General features: G+C 35.5%; 1 protein-coding gene across 4 annotated transcripts; it reads right to left on the bottom strand.

The window, feature by feature from the left end:
• Window positions 1-533: 533 nt before the first annotated feature.
• Window positions 534-18,411, bottom strand: LOC143422114 (dynein axonemal heavy chain 7). Of its 4 annotated transcripts, XM_076892525.1 has the most exons (48): window positions 18,004-18,411; window positions 17,741-17,898; window positions 17,477-17,630; window positions 16,979-17,128; window positions 16,694-16,885; window positions 16,232-16,608; window positions 15,890-16,111; window positions 15,505-15,802; window positions 15,015-15,362; window positions 14,638-14,903; window positions 14,364-14,517; window positions 14,047-14,273; window positions 13,766-13,967; window positions 13,368-13,602; window positions 13,147-13,262; window positions 12,799-13,077; window positions 12,450-12,707; window positions 12,100-12,384; window positions 11,761-12,009; window positions 11,329-11,674; window positions 11,049-11,218; window positions 10,834-10,965; window positions 10,491-10,712; window positions 9,857-10,308; window positions 9,553-9,750; window positions 9,280-9,427; window positions 8,767-8,970; window positions 8,481-8,662; window positions 8,056-8,365; window positions 7,724-7,969; window positions 7,413-7,642; window positions 7,130-7,349; window positions 6,846-7,034; window positions 6,328-6,702; window positions 6,069-6,241; window positions 5,712-5,957; window positions 5,327-5,614; window positions 5,023-5,214; window positions 4,663-4,889; window positions 4,217-4,587; window positions 3,865-4,045; window positions 3,615-3,803; window positions 2,916-3,513; window positions 2,245-2,455; window positions 1,630-1,864; window positions 1,306-1,457; window positions 904-1,188; window positions 534-818 (listed from the first exon to the last, which is right to left on the bottom strand). In XM_076892525.1, exons 1-48 carry the CDS (start codon window positions 18,409-18,411, stop codon window positions 612-614), a joined length of 11,757 nt encoding a protein of 3,918 aa, XP_076748640.1. In that variant the 3' UTR covers window positions 534-611. The 4 variants fall into 4 exon arrangements, with proteins under 4 accessions (XP_076748640.1, XP_076748638.1, XP_076748637.1 ...); XM_076892523.1 differs by lacking the exons at window positions 17,741-17,898; window positions 18,004-18,411 and having other exon boundaries at window positions 17,477-17,608; XM_076892522.1 differs by lacking the exons at window positions 17,741-17,898; window positions 18,004-18,411 and having other exon boundaries at window positions 17,467-17,605.
• Between the last annotated feature and the right edge of the window lie 883 nt (window positions 18,412-19,294).

Here is a 19,294-nt window from a genome sequence, read left to right as displayed (position 1 = left end):
TGTTATGGACAAGATGAAAGTAACTGAACTGTGTCAATGTAACTGTTATTCAATAACTCGTATACTGACTGTGCCGTTGATTCTATCTAATTTTGTAACACTAACACAAATGCAGTTCAATAAGTGTTCTCTAACTAGTGGTACTGTTTACCATTGGTTGGTTGTATTTGTCATAATGGTCTGAATTAAATTTGCGCACTGTATATATATATATTCCTGTAAATGCTAGACGACAGCGATAGGAAATTATAATCTATTACTTGATAAAATTAATATTGATTTTTTATAGTTTAAAAGAATAAATCGTTCATCTTTAATCATTTTATAAAACGTACTGATGAAACTTTGACCTAAAAAATTCGAACATCCAGTATATTTAACTGCAAGAATTATATATATATAATTAAATTCTGTTTATAGTTAAGTTATGAATTTTCTTAATATCTGATATACTTATTTTGATTAAAGATGCCATAAATTAATTTAATTATTCCATATACAAAATTTTTGTAATTTGTTCATTCGTAATGAATTATAATATGAAATTATACTTTAAATATTTGTATCCTAGAATTTATAGAATTCTTTTTAACTGCACGTGTATATAATTTTTATTCCGAGAGCTGACAAAGTAGAGCAACTCCTCTCATAATCCAATGCTCTGGCGGTTTTATAGTGGGTAAATTCATAGCAATAACAAAATTTGTTGAGTGTCCAGTAGTTGATAAAACTCCTCGTCTTTCACTGGTTTTGTATACGGGACACGTATATGTCACTTTTTCTATGATATTTTCTCTTTTCATCGGTAGCAACCACATCTAAGGCAAATAAAAATTAGCAAGAGGTGAAGGCTATGATAAGTGTATAAAATAAAAAATGCGAAAATAGAAGTTATATAGTTACAGGCAGCATATTTTCATAAAGTACTTTCGGAAAACTTTCGTCTAACGTCATTTGGTTTTTATTGAATCTAGCGCCATCTAAAAACAACCCGTAAATATATACTCCGTCTGTAGGCGGAGACTTGGGTATTTTATCGACATCCAATACGAAGAAGTCGAAAATTAAAAGATCAATTGGAATCTGGTATTTTCTTGCGAAGTTTTGCCTAGTTCCCGTTAGAAAGGCTTGAGTGAAATAAAATCCTGAAATCCAATACATGACTGGTGGTCCTTCTGTGTACCATTCCTATAACATATACAATTTTATTCAAACTAATTATAGATGTAACAGATATAACAGATTATTATGTTCCGCGTATACTACAATAGTTGCGATGATATTGATAAAAAAGGTATATCTTACTTGAAGAAACTTCAAACGGTCCAATAAATCATGTACATAACTACCAAGTGGTTTTAGCGATGGATATGAATATTGTTGCCATAAATTTGGTATTTTGTTAGTTAATATCGCATCATAAATGTCTTCTAATTCAAAAGACATTATAATAAGACCTATACATAAATGCAATTAAATGAAGTTGATATCAATTGACTATAAATACGATGTATCCTTGATTTACACTGTTTTTTTTTGCACGCGATGAATAATTATTCCTTTTACGAAAGAATAGGTGTTTCGCGTAAATCGAGAAAGAGTATATAAAATGCAATAGGTGCGAAAAACCTTTGATAGCTTTCTTAATGTTTTCCAGACTGGTTCTAATGTGGTTAAGAAGTTTGTTAAATCGCCCCATTTCTTGTACCAATACAGTATTCATGCTTTGTTCATAAGACATAGGATACTTTTTGAGCGTCGATGCAAGGTCGTAATCTTCTGGTAACTTTTGTAGAATATCATTTGCCATTTTAAAGACTATTTCATCTTGTAACACCTGTCCAGCTCCAGTTTCCTTTGTCTCCTAGAATAAATATGAAGAATAAAATAAAATACAAATGAATCATAATTTCACTTTCTTCAGGCTTAATTATCTTTATGTTAAGCTATTAATTTTGCCATTAAATGCCGTTTTGAAGACTTACTAACCTGCTTTGACTGCCATAGATCCTAAATATTTGGCAAAGACATAAAACGCAGCATTTACACAAAATTATATAACAAAGGGTATCGTAAAGCTATATTAGATGCAAAGAAATCAATGACATGTACTTACCACACGATCCTGAGTGAGAATATTATATACGAATGAATGAAAATAATATGTAACCAATTATCAAACGTATAATGTACAAATATAGAAAAAGGTAATATAAATTCGGAAGTGAATAGTAGAATAATTACTTGAGTTAACAAAAGCGACGTAAATAGAAGATTCGTTTCATGTTGATCTTTGATGATATCCGCATTTTCATTCATACCAAATACACTGGGTTCGGTAATCAAAGGTAAACTTTTCGTGTATTCCATATACGCTTCGTGTTCTCGTAGAGTTGGGCAGTAATATATCGTCGAAGCATCATCGAAATAGTAACGTTCCTGATCGAGCAGCTTTCTAAAATTTATTAAAATCATTATAATAGTGATTTACTCATTTCCTTATAATAAGAGTATTTACAAGTTGCATGTCATGAACAAAGAAAAGAGGAAACAGAAATTTTAAAGGAAAGAAAGTAATATAGAAAAAGTTAAGATCATTACAAAATTGGTATTTGAACATATACGGTTTAAACAGTTGTATTTCCTCTAACGTATGTGATGGAATTTAAATGAAAAAAGAGTATGCTTTCTAAGTTGAACTGTGGGAATATGAAAGTTTAGTCCGTAGAGAATGTCGAGACAGATGATCAACTCGTTGATAATTCTATGTACAAATGAAAGATTAGGTGTATTGCTGCGATGTTTGAATATCGATAAGATGAGGCGTAATTGTACTATAGAACAATAGTAGTAGTAGAAAAAATATTCGTATAGATGAAATAAAAAGTAGGTATGAAAACTGTAGTAGTATTTACTCGCAAAAGAACTTAGATAAAATAGTAGTTAGCGTTCTGCGGTCCCAGTCATCTGTTACTCTTCCGCCGTAATTACATTCCCCTGTTAAATATTTCAAAGCATCGAATCTCACATCTTCGAATTGGTCGAGAAAAAGGTGAAGTTGCAGAACGCTAATTCGAAGATCAGTTTCATTGAATTCGTATCTAATGTTCCAACCGATCGGGCCAAATTTTCGTCTTTCTTGAATCACAGCGTGAAAAAAGCACAACGAGAAAAGAAGTTTTTTGAAGTATTCGGACTGGGCACAGGATTCGAAAAAGTCCGGGTCACTAATTGGATCACCAGTGTACGATCTAATGATGTTGGCCCTTAAACCTTTTGGCGGTTCATTTGTCATTTTTATACTGTTTTCTAGAACCGAGGAAGGAAAGTGTTCCGATGGATAGCTGGTTAACCATAGGCGAAACTCTGAGTGAATTGTATCTGGCATCAAGCCTTCACAAATTTTTTCTAAGGTGCTCATCCAACTAATTGCCAAGTGACAATTTTGTAGAACTACCCAGTTGCCGACCATTACAGCAGTTTGGATTGTTTCCTCGGCAACTGGCCCTTGTCCTGTTGAATATTTACAAAGTTTATCACTTTTTATTGTTTTTATTTCTCTTCAATTTCCTCAAACAGTACAGTTTTATTAGATATTTGTTATTGGGTCTTACCTTGACCGAGGGAAAGGTAAAAAAGGCGAGTCGCACTGTAGCCCTGTTCATCCGCAAATGCTAGTAACAACTGCGCTGGGTCGGTACCAGGTGTTAATATGAATATCAGTGGAATACAACAGTTCGAGTCTGCATAAGACGATGATAAATCGAATGGTGGAGGTTCAACAAATTGTGGGCCCAGCTCCTCTGAAATTAATATTACGATGTATGCGAATTAAATACTTGTAAATGTGCCTATAAATAATACCTTCAACAAAATTTTGTACTGCTGGGATGATTTTATCGGGACGAATGCATCTTAGTATCAACATTCTTTTAAATGAATTCAATTCGTGATACGGAGAAGGAATCGGTTCATTTTGGGGCTCCTTGGAGTCGAACAATTTTTTCCACTGCTCAGTATTGTTTGTAAATGTTTCCCGAATACCCTGATAGAGGAATGGTTAGAAATTAGCTTTTTTATAAGTTCTCTCTTCTACTCAATGATCTTTAATTTTTTTATCATTCCCAAATTCAAAATAGATCATTCCATAAAATTTTTAGTTTTTGAGTCGACAATAAATAAAATAAGATGAATATTATTTTTTTCTGAAACCAACCGAAAATTCTTCGACGTTATCGAGATTGCATAGTTCATTCCACTGTTTAGTCAGTAACCAAAACGTAGGATTCACGTAGGGATTGTCGATAATGATTCCGCCTGTTAATAAGAATGTCCACTGCGCTAGAGAAAGTTTTCCTCTTTGCTTGAGCAAATTAATCGCTAATAACAAAGAAAACAGTAGTTTATCCTTCTCAAATAGGGATCTACAGATGTTCGCGTAGAGAGAGTACGTAAAGTACTTCATAAGATCTTTTAGTCGTTGTTCAACACTTTCAGCTGGTTCCGTGTTGTCGATAGCTAGTTCGAACAAGTTTACGAACCATGTTAACGAATACTGGTACATAGGATCAATATTTACCAACGTGGCTGCAACAGAATTCTATTATTTTTATGAGAGATTAAAAAAGCATAATATACAACGAAGCAAATTGATATAAATACCGATAGTGAAGAATAATACGGCTGAATGTATAGCGATAGGCGTGTATTGTAATCTAGCAGCATCGATTGATTTTTCTGTTTGCTCGGCTGCCGCTTGTTTCACTTGAATTTCATTGCTCAAATTTTTAGAGGACGTTAAAACCTCTACCGCTTCTTCGTCCTCCAATACATTACCTTCTGCTATTGATAGTATCTCCAAAATTTTATCCTCTGTTTCTTGTAGGAGTCTAGGTGTTGAAGGAAAGAAAGTAAAACGGAATTAAAAATAAGACACGTTAAGAGAACAATTGATGTTACAATGATACAGTAAGCAAAGTGCCTGCCAATATCAGATAAGAGTGTCAGTAATAAGAAACACACTTTTTATTCGCCGCTCCTTGCACGATCAAAGCGTTTTTTTCCGATTCCAGATCTGGTCTTTCTTTCGCTACAACAATACCCAATAACTGGTCTTCTAATCCCGTTGGTGTTATCATGAAATTCAATAACGTTACTTTAACCGCTATTTCTGGTAAATAATGTGGATTTCTTAATCTCGTTGTGATGTAGAATCTACGAAACAGAATAAAATGAAATTAACAGCTTCCATAACTTTGCTGTAATTAAATAATGTAGTTACGTTCTTACGTATAGTGAAATTAGTATATACACAGTACATATTGACCTGAAATTGGTGTTGTACTCAATGATTGCGTCACCGAATTTGATGCAAAGCGCACCTGCTTGTCTAAACGTTTCTTTAAGTAGAATCGGTTCGAGTACAGCATCTAGTTCCTCAGTTACATGCTCCAGAAGTACCGGTTGTCCAAATTGCAATGCGTTTTCTAACACTCGACCGTAGTCAGATTGGGTCAACCGAATAATATTTATATTATTTTGTCTTTCCATGTTTTTTATCCATCTGTTGGCTTGGCCTTGGGGATCAATGATTAATGGCCATCTTCTTGCATTTCTAAATAGTCGGTGCAGTTGATACGATCAGCAGGAGATAAAAGAAAAGGAATAAAATAGACAAATAGAAAAATTAGATACATATTGAATCTACTTACGTGATGATTATACCATTATCAACGGAAAATGCGTCGTTCGGTAGTCCAAAAATATTCCAAGATCTGATTAAAGCTGGGTCTCCAAGGATATCGCGTAAATGAAAGTCTGCAGTGCAGATCACTTCCAAGTCGATACACCGTTGTACCCATATAGCGGTTTGTTGAATACGAAATGGCATAGTGAATGGACCCAAGTACGCGACCACACCAGAAGCGATCACAATATCACCCATTAAACGATGATATCTAGGGAAAATTGGTTCTCCAATTATGCATTTACAAATTATTTTCATGAAGTTATTTACTAGACGAATTGTGCTTGCATTATGCAATGTGCAAACACGTAAAAGTGTTTACCTTTGTCCTAAAGCTTTCGCTGTTTCGGACCAACGCGTATACTCTCCGCCTAATCCCCCGATTAAATTCTCTGCGCGTTTTAACTTCACCTCACAGTCTGTCACCTTATCAGACATTTCTTGAAAGGCTTGCCGTCTTTGCTCCAAAAGTTCTTCTAATATTTTCAATTTTTCCTACGCAAAACAAATAAAATGTATCATTTTAGAGCGAACAAACATATAATCTTACAAGCCACCATATTTACGTAACACTCGCGTACCTGTACTTGACGAAGTTGTTCGCGTTTTGTCTCTAGCGTGCTCATAGCAGTATCGTAAACTTTCTGCGCTTCTGCTAAGGCTCTTCTTTTCGGAGCAACTATCTTCGATACTTTATCGTATTCCGACATAGCGTATACCCATCGACATAATCCTTCGCATGCTGTCGATACCTTCTTTATTTTTTCAGGATCAAAATCCGGATTGGTCAAATACACTTTTCGAATTCTTTCGATCACAGGATCGGGGATGTTGTCTTTGTCAAAATTGAGCAACGAGTCGAGAAACTTTACGTCGCTGAGCATTCTAAGTGCTGCTCGCCAGTAATCCTCAATAAACGTACCATCAGGTTGTTGAACTCTTTCTGGTTTTATTTGCTGTATAACGTAAGATAGCAATAAAAGTTAACTATACATATATAGAATTGTGACAGAGGTCAAATGCATTGGTAGATAAAGGTTTCATCCACCAACACATTTGGTGTTTAACGAAGCTCGCGAAATGAATACAGGTTCCCAACCTTAAGTACACAGACACTTTCGAGGATTAATCTCACTCCTTGCGGTGGTTTCTTCATTGCCCTTACTATAGCAATGTCAGCGGTTGTTAAAGTATCCAAAGCACTTTGAGCACGTTTTAGGATGGGCATTGCTGCTGCTAAATCAGCGTCACACTCGGCTTTAATCGCAGCTGCTTCGTTTGCGTAAACCTACAAAATATTTGTTTTCGTGTCGAATTTACGGATCTATACTATGTATACGTAGTTATGGTATTTATGCGTGATCGAGCTAGTATGATTCTGACCTCGGCTGCAGCCTCATCCACTTTAACAACTTGTTCAAATTCAGCCGCGTCTTGTTTTTCCTTGTCAACCTCAAGCATTGTTTTCTGAACTTCTTGGGTAGCAGTTACTAGTTGCGGTTGCAGCAATCTAAGGGTTTCTTGCATCGTTACGACTTGTTTTTGCGTTTCGTCCAACTGCTCCAAACCACGTTCATATCGAGTTTTTGCATTTATTATCTCTCTGTTTATTAAAAATATTTTAGTTAGTTTTAATTATCGCAGGCAGAAAATCAGTAACACTTACTCTCGTTTCTTTCTTAGCAGATCCTTAAAAGTATTTATCATTTCAAGGTATGAAGTTGGTGTAACATAAACTTGTCTGCTTAATCGTATCAAAAATTCTGTGCTCAAATTTTGTGTGGAAACATGAAAAAATTGACACATGTCAATACCAGCAGTTCTTTCGTGTTCCGTGAGTTCGATCGTCGCTAAGAATCTGGTTGCCACTGCTAACAGAGCATCCTCTGGCCATGGCTTGAAAAGTAGGATATATTAAACAGTCACATAAATTGTTTGAAGTATATATAGTCGCTTATTCGAAATGAATATAAATACCTGAAGCCAATCAATGGTGCAACAATTCACTAACGCCGGAAATTTTCTGATCCGATTGCGAAAATTATTGCCTATTGGAGACATGACTATTACGATGTGGAGTTGATCCCGCGTTATCTGAACAAAAAGATTAAACAAAGCTACCGCGCTTCCGTCTGTTTGCACTGATCGATCCCGTTGTCTGTCTATTTGTTTCATCTGTTCATATATTTCAGATAATTCTTCTGCCGTGAATATGTTTGGTATCTAAATTTATTATAGAAGATATTATTAAGAAGAATAGTAATGAAATGGGGAGAACAGTAAGATAGATAAGTATGTACGTGTTATACCTCTCCAGAATTGAGCATATTGCTAATATCTTCGAGAAAGCTTTCTTGCTTAATCTGAGTGTCGGAAAAAAGGAAAGTGGAATGTAGATCGGTGGCGGTTGCACGTTTCAGAATATTTTTTATATCTTCGTGCCACGCATGAACTCCATATTGTTGAGTGACTTCTATTTGAAAGACATCATAGTCACATATATGTGAGGCCAATCTGGTCAACGATTGTCTTCCCGTACCACCAACTCCGACAAGAAGAGCGTGATTTCGTGGTTGCTTGATGATACGAGATATACGAGATAAATGTTCGATGGCAAATCTAACATATCATAGAAAAGTTCAGTTGAATTGTCATTTAGCACATATTTGATGGGAGTCTCCACAAACTGCTCATACTTTATCGCTGTTAATGTCATTAGAAATTGTATATTTACCGAAATAAAACTAAATTCATTGGCTTCTTGGACATCGAATTGTATTCAGCTAAATAAGTTTCTACTATCTCTCGTAACTGTTCAAGATCCGCAACCTCTTGATAAAGTCGAACATCCACTTTCGTATCTGCGAAATCGCAATACACCAAATGTCGAAGTTCTTGCTCCGTGATTGAGTCAGCCTTGAGTTAAATCAGAAAGATAGATACAAATAAAGGATATAAAAGGATAAAGCATTGCACCAAGAATACGTAGAAACGTTTAAGGAATAAATTGGAAAACCCACTTGTGCGTGGAGGAGATCTTTAAATAGTTCATCCATAACTACATTCATCCGATTCTTTAAGGTAATACGTATTTGCTCTACCAGCCAAATGAGATCATCTTGATCTATTAAACGATCTCCAAATACACGAAGTACCTCGTGAACCCAAAGTCTCCGCATATTGGTTAGCGTTGGCATTGTTTCTGGGACGGACAACAGGACACCCTATAGAAATACGTACATTCTACATGCTTAATTACATGCAGCATATTTGCTTATAAATGAACAAATTAAAGAGGATACTTTTACGAGGTAAAATAATACGAAGATTAAGATTGATGAATTTGCGTTTAAAACTTTCTACTCAAGAGAAACGACTTTGAAGAGCCTTTGTGTACGGGTGCACTAATTGTGAAAGTCTATAAGACTGATCGACATGGGTGCACGCGAGCCGACATGTAGGATTTTGTCATGTACAGCTGATGTTAATAAAAATAAACCATTTAAGTTACTCGATTCAGAGCTAAAAACAACCTGTATCACTTTAGAGAAATCACGAAGATTGAAGACGTAGTGACTCTTGGTAGGTGTTGGTAAAAGATTACAGAGACTCTCTTTGTAAACGTCTAACGTTCCAAGAACAATTTCGTCGATACACGGATCGAATTCTTTACTGAATCCTCTGAAAGAAAAGAAGTTATTTTCGGAAGGAAAGGAGTATGATAAATAAAGTGTACAGAGAAAGATAAAAGAATCTAGAACACCCTGTATATTGAACCTGTGGAATGGTGAAGGGCTTACACTAACCTCGTGTCGAGATGCCAGAGAATGATCTTACTAAATATCATTATCATAACGTCATCATCAAATTCTGATATTGTTAGGACGACAAAGTGTCTCTTAAAACGAGGTGTAACATCTTTCCCACCGCGATACGGCGGATTCATAGCACACATCAAATGAACATCGATCAGCTTAATCATACTTCTATCTTTTCTGTCGTACCTGCAACAGGTTTTAGCCAGCGAAACGCGGAAAAATTTGTTCCCGTTTTTCTACACGATCACGCGTTACTAGTATCTCTAAGCAGAATCAAAGTAAGGAATGTTACCACTCTCCGTGATCTAGCCATTGTCGTAACAGTTCGATCGGCGGTTGTGCTCCGTAAATCTCTTTCATGGGCATTGATAGATCATCGACAAAAATAATCCACCGTTTACTTATGGGCGCACCGTAAATTCCTTTTCGCCTTCTATCCAGTTTTCCCATAATTGTATCTTGGGTTTGATTCGCAGTGGTTTGCGCGGAGAAATTTATGATCAGTGGTTTGTTTATCACAGGATTATTTTTCTTTAATAGAAAGTCTATCACATAGACTGATTTTCCGGTCCCTGTTGGACCCACAAATAGCACTGGCTTTTCGTTGCTGATCAATAAACGAAATAGAGCTGTGTATCGTATTGTCTCGACAGTAGGGACTATTATTTGATTTACGGGAATGTCACGAGGAATTGGTGGACTGTCAAGCAAATCATCTGACCATAATCTCCACTTCCCTTTGCCCTGATCATAAATGCACATCACTAATAATTAACTGCTATCATTCCATTTATTTTAATCATCGTAATAATGGAACAAGTAAAAAAAGGTCTGAAGGATGGTCTTTTATGCAACAGTCACATTGCTTGATATTGTGAAGACTAGCTTCCATCCTTTCTTACCTCCACCTATTATGTATAACTTACTTCTTTGATAAACTTGTAATCGAAGACAAGTCCATCGCGTGGCATAACAAATATGTATGGCCTTAATGGTGGCTCAATCGATTTCAAAAGTCCAAACGTTTCTATTAAATCCTGAGGAAAGTTCTTTTCAAGAAAACCACGAAACAGAACACTGAAACGTTCTCTCGAATTTACGCCCAGAACACCACCCAATCCCCAAATACACGAAAAGAAAAATGAACCCTAAAAACATTTTAACGAGCATAATTGTCATCTCTCATAAATATTGTACAAATGCACGTTGTGAAAGAGATTTATTATTTCTTTGACAATTCAAAAGATAATCATTATATTTTAACCGAACCTCGATTTGCGCTCGAAGATCTAACTCGTCCATATTCTTGACAACTTTTTCGTCATGATACTCATTAAGGAAACAATCCATCAGATATGTTACCGATCGTACAAGATTTGAATCCGGCATTGGACAGATTTTCTATAATATCAAAAAATAAAGGCAGAATTAAAAATGACTATATCGTAACATTAGAGGAACTAAAAGTCATTAAAAATAAGAACCTGCACGTCTTCATTATGTGACCAGTAAAGTAAGGGATCACAAAATCTATGAAAAAGCGATTGATATATAAAGTTTTTTAACCATGGATTTACTGCGTTTGGAGTATTAGCTACCCATGACTTAAGCAAAGGATCCCAACCAAGTGCAGTGGGTTCCATGTAGATCATTCCTAAATTGAAAGATGGAATTATAATTAGTAATTCATATATCAAGAAATATCTTGCACAGTAGTAATTAGGCATCATCATAATTCGATTATAACACAAAATGAAAATATACCGCAACGTGAAACTGTTGCTGGAGAAGCTTGCTCCAAATCCATCGTTTCGAATACTAAATTGGTGGATGGTGACAATTGGATAATTTCTCCGCTCATTAAACAAAGCTTCTTATTGTCATCTAGCACCGTGTTCATACTCTCAATCCATACTGCATCTATAGGACCATCGAAAATCAGCCATTTGCGGTTTTCATTGGTTGAGGTTGCAAACGCGCGATAACTAATGGCTAAAATTCCATCGGACCATTCATGGGATATTGGATCGAATTGTCCATACAACTGACCCAACGTAACAGCTTTGGGATTGATCACGAATGTTTCTACTTTATGTTCGTACATTAGGTTCTGAAATATTTTTTCTTGAAGAATGGAAATTATAACATCGTATTTCACCTTACAAGTTTAACGTTGTGAAAAAGTAAGTGTCTTACTCGCTCTTCGCAGAGTTTCAATGCGTCAGCTAAAATATTATAGGCTACTGTTTTTCCAGCAAACGGTAAGCCTACAATCATGAATCCATGTCGTACAATCATCATCTCGTATATCTGTTGTATTTTTTCCAAAAACACAGGGGTACATTGTAAGTTGGCCGCCAGACAAGCATCTTGGGCACATGCATTCAAGTCAGTATAATCTGGTTCTGGAAGTTGGATTCCGGGAAATAGATCCGATGTGATACCCTACATTGATATCGTGTTAAGTAGATCGAAAATGAGATAATGATATTAATATTAAAATGAGTGTAGCAATCTAAAAAGTAGCATACGTACGTTGAATAATGGTAAGTCGTCGCTGAGAAACTTGGGCAAATTGACGTCTTTGATGCTACGTAGCACTAAAACATCCTCATTTTCTAATGGATATTTTATTTTCAGGTTACCAGCCGCCACCAGAACAGACTTTACTGCTCTCATACCATAGTCGTAATGATTCTGACTCGATAATTGTTCCGAGCACAGTCTATAAGCTGTCACGATTTTAACCGATAGCGGTCGTGCTTCATAAAAGCCGTAAGAATACAGAGTATTTTCAGCAATCAAAGCATAGTCTGGTACCTGAAAGAGGACTATCTTACTTTTAGATAGTTCATAACGTTCGGTTCCATATTTTCTATACTAACCATCATTGCGACCGGTCGAAATAGTGCTTTTAAATTATCCGGAAGTTCGCTTCTTCCAGCATATCCAGGATTCATTGTAATGAAAACAGCACATGTGGGATCTAACTTGATTTCAGTGCCTTCAAAAATGAGTTGATCCATTCCAGCATTGATAGCCCGTTGAATCGTTAAAATTTGCTGTGCCACTACCGATAGCACCTCCAGATCGATTCGATTAAATTCATCGAAACAAGACCAGGCTCCGGTGCTTGCCAATCCCTAGATTGGAATTATGCACGGTATTACCATTCTATTCCTCTATCATTTCCAACTAAGCAATAAATATCAGCGAATAATAATAACTAGTCACCTTAAAGAATTTACCCAAAGCAATGTAATCAAGACCATCAGAGCAATTAAATACAACGCATTGTTTAGCTACAGCTTTAGCTAGATCTTTAGTAGTTTCAGTTTTTCCAGTACCAGCTGGCCCTTCTGGTGCACCACCAAGATGCAAGCTCAACGCACTAAACAAAGTTCGATAACATCTATCGGTCAGCGGTGTTATAACCAGTCTGGATGTATTACCCAAATACTCGTACGCGTATTTTAACGATGTGTTTATCATCGTTGACCACAAATCATCGTCCTGCAATTATATAACAAATGCAATCTATGATACAGTGTCATACTTCTTTATTTTTCATTCTGCACTTACCATCCAGTAGTATCTCAATTGAGCCAACCATTGAAAATCAGTTGGATTAGTAACCTTGTGTTTGACTAATTCTGTTACAACATCTCGGCTATGAACGTCCATTGTAACCAACGCCTCTGAAAGATTACACAATTACTTTTTTATATAAAACGAGAAGATTACGAATGGTGACGAGAAGGTGACAAATTTTATACATAATGTATGTATGTGCTCTTCTATACCTAACGTTGTACGATTTTGCGTCGACAGTGTTCCACGTACTAATTTCACAATCTCATTCAATTCATTTGTGCAAGTATCAACATAATCCTGTAGAGTCTTTAAAGATTTCGATAGCGCGTTTGTTACATCGACTGTCCAATAAAGTTTACTAACGCAAAGAATTGTCTGACCAGGCCACTCCAAGGTCCATCTCGACCTAATTTGTTGTAAGTATCCATCTTTGGCTCGTTCCACCTATTTCAGTCATACAAAACAGTAAGATATGTTTTTCATATACCAAAAATTTGGGCTATTTCCCCCTCTCTCTCTCTCTTTTTCTCTCTCTCACTCTTTCTCTCTCTTCGTCTTTATCCCTCTCGCTTCATTCTCTATCTTTCTCTTTGACTTTTACATTTACCTGTGCCCTAACACTCTTTTTCATAGAATATTCAAGCTCCAATAACCACTTTTCAACCTGACCCCGAGCCGCTTTTGTATCGATAATCTTTTCAAGAATAATTTCCTCTCCCTCGGAAGATTTCATACTCGTTATTTCCAAGTCGTACGTGAAAGTCACCTGTGCAATTCCTTCGAAGCACTTCTTTAGATGTGGTTGTACTCTGGTAGACACATATTAAACGGTAAAGAAGTAAAAAAAGAAGGGTTAATACGTCTAATACCTCTTTTTATACTTTATACCTGGTAGGATCTTTTGTTTCTGATAAAATTTCCAAGAGTTCATCATTCGATAAAAAGAAGAATCGTGGAAAGTACAATCTTTTCTTTTCCAAGTAGGCAGTAAGCCCCTTTTGTATTAGATCCAGCAAATTCGTACATTTTTTCAATCGTTCGAGCATTTTATCAATTCCAACAACGGACATAACCAGAGGATCCGCTGCTACAACTGACATAATTTCTCTCCAAATCTGTATAATTATTTTTTTCATTACATTTATGATCGATATAATTAACCAAGCGTCTTAATACTGCCAAATAGGGGTTACATGTATCCATACTTTATCAACCGCACTAAAACGTCGACCTTCCTCTGGCATTTGCTGTTGAATATCAGGGGATGAAAATATTGGTTCAAGATACATCCAGGTCGCTTGAACTTGTAACCAATAGTCCATGATACTTTGTAATAGTAATAGCTTGGCCTCCCACTCTCTGACCGCAATGACAAATAGTTAAAATTAGTAATTGTTACATGCGTATTAATTCGTGAAGTAAACAACGAAACATGCATGATATTCGAAAAGAAACATCAGAGGACGACAAGTTACTTACAAAGTTTCTTTTTCGAATGGTTTAATGTAAAGAGAATTTTTCATAGTCTGTGCTTTGATCAAGTGATCGTCCAGAAGTAGTTGTATGTCATCGATACTAGCAATCACATAGGTGCCCGTATCACGATACGGGTTAACAGTGAATGTGATATCCGCCCAATCAAGATGCATGCGAAGGAGAGCCTTTTCCAAGCTTCCTTCTTTTGATGCTGCCTCGGATATGGCTTCAAACTTTACAACATAATCGGCTAGACCATAATCGATAATCTGCAAGAGGATTTTATTGTATTTTTTCTTCTAACATGTGACAACAAATAATACATTTATGAAAAAAATATATGAGATTGGATCATTGGACGATAAAAGACATTAGCTTACTCTGGCAAGTGTCATCATCTGATCAACTTTAATGGGGAAACCAACAAGCTCCGAGACTTGATCCCAGTGACGGCTCTTCAAAGATGGATTTCCAAGAGTAGATATCACAGGCATATGCTCTTTAAACTCTTCCACCTTTATTCGAATCATTTCAGCCAGCTTTTTTGCTATCGGTTCTTGGATAGACCGTTCTAATCTGTAAATTGTTCGGTAAGCGGTTCCTGTCTCGGTATCGATATGTTCTGGGTCGTGAGTACCTATCATGGAACTCATCCAAGTATCATAGTTGGTTAAAAAATCGCAGGCTGCGTCGTACAATCTTTTATATGGCGCTAACTTGTCTGCCGTCTAATGAACATAAAAATTATGTGAAAAAGTATTTCATTACACTTTATATATTCTTAATTATAGAAAAAAAACAGCATTAACGTAGTAAACACGCAATTCCTTCTAACCGTATCTGCCTTCTTGATCTTACGAATGAACATACCTGCTTTCGTAATGGATATTGAGACGTCTCCCAACCGAATAGCAATTCTTCCTCATTAAATTCATCGATCACATCCATCGCAGCTATCAACTTCTCGTCTAAGCGATCAGCTTTCTTTTTATATCGATATATTTCTTCAATGTTGCCCCAGTACTGTAACTCGTCGCAATATTTTGCGTATATTTCGAGATCCCGTTCAAATTGTTCAATCCTTTTATTAAGACTCTTCTGGAATTCTCCCATTTTGCCCGCAACAATTTCTTTGTGTTGCTCGAATATTTCCGGTAGCTTGTCGTACCTTATATCATACGCAAGACAAATAATTCGAAAACAATATTCCATTAAAACGTTTTAAATACTATTTATGCCTGTTTTATTTTCTCACCATTGGAAAGCAAAATTATTGAGTTTTAGTTCAACAGGGGTTAAGATCGAAAAATCTGATAAAACAACAATATATTTAATAATTTCCCTTAGTTGATTCCTCAATCGAGTGATCGTTTCTGTTTCCGTAATATGTATAAAATTTCGAAGCTCCACCAGTTCCTTCGTGTTCGCTGGAATGCTTAGTGCACGATCCACGATTCGTTGATATTCATTTCCTACGCTAATACCCAACTATAATGCTTAAATTATTCACTCAAATAATACTACGTCACAGTTCATTTAAGCATAATATTATATAGTAGAAATAGAAACAGAAAAGAAAAGAACAAATTTCGCTTACGCTCGAGATTTTTGTTGATACTCGTAGATCATTTTAGCGACCAATTCCTCTTTAAGCTTTCGCGCTACCGAGGAGATATAATCTATAAAATCTCCTCGATAGACAATGAAAAAACCAGCGAAATAGGTCCGGTCATGTTCAACTTTTATAGAATTTGACAAATGATCGTACTGTTTGATTAGAGTCCGATAAGCTTCAAAATGTTGAGATGTATCATTTTTCAAGAATTGCTTGATATTCTCATTTTCCGTATCATTTATAAAATTCTTGTATTTTTCAAATTCTTCCAGCTGCATAATGGGACCAGCTTTCTCTTCGTCGATTAAATATACAATTTCTCCTGTACGCTCTTTTAAATATTCTTCTGATACATATGGCTGTGATATTAAACAAATCAACATTCAGTTCATGAATCGCACATGTGTTATTTCAAATTAATAAAAAAGGATACGTGGAAAATACTTCGAGTAATTTTCGATCGATGATTGTAAGACTGATATTTGGCAACATTTCAACGCGTGGTAATGTTGTGATAGCATCTCGCAGTGAATTTAAAATCGCCGAGAATAATTCTGTAAAGGCCTTAAATTGCGGCTCGAACGACACAAGTGCATTCCTTACTATCACCTTAATGTCAAAACCGCAACATGTACGCTACGGAGAACAATAAATATATGTACTAACTACTTCCGGCTTTTTTTTGTTGTCTTCTTTCAGGCTTAAATAAAAAATAAAATTATCACTTACACTTCTTTCGCAAAGAAAGTGAATGTACTCATCTATCGATTGTAGACAAAGACTACGTAGTTGTTCTTCCATAATGAAAGCGATACAATTGAAGTATCGTCGACATTTCGAGGTTTCATTTATTGATGGTAATTCGTCCCTTTCGAACGCCTAAATACATAATATCAAATAATCATCCAGCATATTAAGTTTTTCAAAATGATAGAAGCATATTGTATTCAGCAAGCGCGCATTGCTTCACTTTATTAAACCTGCAAGCGATTGTGCGATCGTGATATTGGGACGTCAGTGCACTCAAACATGATACGTCGAAATTAACCAAGCCACGTGTCGAGCACATGTTATAAATGCGAATCATAAGGTAAGGTTCTTGTACATATCATTAGCTACTGAAACGTCAACTAAATCCTACGATTTGTTAATAAACGCTTCTCACATTTTGAAATACTCTATATCATACACGTGTAAAACGTAACTCAGTGTTGCACCTATTCATACCGCAATCAAAATCATTTGGATTTTCGGCAGCCACTGTTTCGTAAGATTCTCTTTGGTTTTAAAACACATCTTCGATATGGTTTTCTCGAAACTCACAAGATCGTACGATGTATCAGACGCTGCTAATTCCATTTCATCTACAAGCCTGCTGGCGCTGCAATACCAAATTTTAATACAAATATATTTCAGTATTTATTTTACTTTAACGTCAATTCCGTTCAGACTCTTTTGTAACGTATGTTACTCTTTAGATAAGGAACCAACCGAAACTCCCGATACCAATAATCGAAAATTCGTCGTATAATGGGACGATATAATATAATTCTTCTCGTAATTTTAGCTCTGTTCCATCGATATTTAACCTCGTGTTCTTTCGAAAATTGTATTATCTGTGATTGTTCAGTTTTGTTGCGTTTAACAATCTGAAAATAGTAACTAATTTTTAATTTCATTTTTTCGTGAATGTAAACCTTACAAAAATCAAAATTCGCGTTCCAATAAATTATTCTCCAAATTACAGATTATACCTCATTTAACGAAGAGTACAATCTGTTTCCAAGAACAAACTCTATAACCGATTTCTTCACATTTAGCATATATTCTTCTTTCACCTCTGTCACTAAACGATCCAAGTATTCTTTAAATTTACTTTTCCATTTACTCGGAACACGTCTTAAAATGTTTCCTAAGAGATCAGCATCCATTGATCCCACGTAAACATCGTCGATACCGCGTGTTAGATAATAGTAGTAACGCAAAATTTCATCGTCGCTTTCCACGACGAACTCTTCCTCGTCTACACGTAATCCTTGTCCGCAGACCTTTGCTTTGTAAAATGCCTCTTCTTGTTCCTCCTCTCTCTTCTTTCTTATAACGTCGATAAGCCGGGAACGAAATTTTTCTCTTTCTTGACAAAGCGACAAGTATTTATACATTTCTAAAATCGATGTTCTTTTACTTGTATGATTCACTCATACATGGATTTCTTTTTCACACCTAATTCAACTTGAAAAAACTGTAAATCGTATATTTTGGATAATTGAAAGTTAAACGAAGTTAGAGTATAAAAAAGGGAAGAAATAGTTGTTTCGAATCATTGTAAGATTGTATCTTATAGAAGAGAAATGATTAAATTCATGCATACAAACAATACCTCTTTACCTTGTTTATAATTTTTTGGTTAGAGATAAAGGACGATTCCGATTCGCCGATTTGATAAAACTTAATTCGTATTATTCATTATATTTATCATTCTAAGCCTAAGCGATGCAACGGCAATTAGTGCACAATATACGCGAAGATATAAAATAAAACTGCAAACAATCTTTGATTCTCACTTTACATCCTTAATGGGTCAAATCTCGGCAAGTACTGTTTTCTCATTAGCTGTTTGCTAACCTAGAGAATATACGATTTTCTATGGCAACCGAGTAATTACACACACTGTACACACACGTATGCGTAGCCTAATAATTCTTTCGTCGCAATATTGGAAAGGCAAATATTTAATTTATTAACAACTTTGTACTTACATTTGTATATTTATTGACAGATGCACGATAATTTATACATTCAACTTACAATCGTATATTTTGTGTATGCATGCAATATACGCACACATACACAATTACATGTTAATGTATCATTTCACTGTCTCTTGATATAATGTAACATTGACGTAACATCGAATAGTTTAATCAATTTGACACGTCATAATGTGTAATGAGAACTTGGAATTTGAATTAATAATATATAAATTTCCATGCATATCTATGCAGTGCAAATTGCATTCAATTTGATTGTCAGTCAATAGATTTT

The sequence above is a fragment of the Xylocopa sonorina genome, chromosome 3, assembly GCF_050948175.1.
Source record: "Xylocopa sonorina isolate GNS202 chromosome 3, iyXylSono1_principal, whole genome shotgun sequence".
Taxonomy (NCBI): Eukaryota; Metazoa; Arthropoda; class Insecta; order Hymenoptera; family Apidae; genus Xylocopa; species Xylocopa sonorina.
Note: the sequence above shows the minus strand (reverse complement) of the source record. Positions and strands in the feature narration are given on the sequence as shown.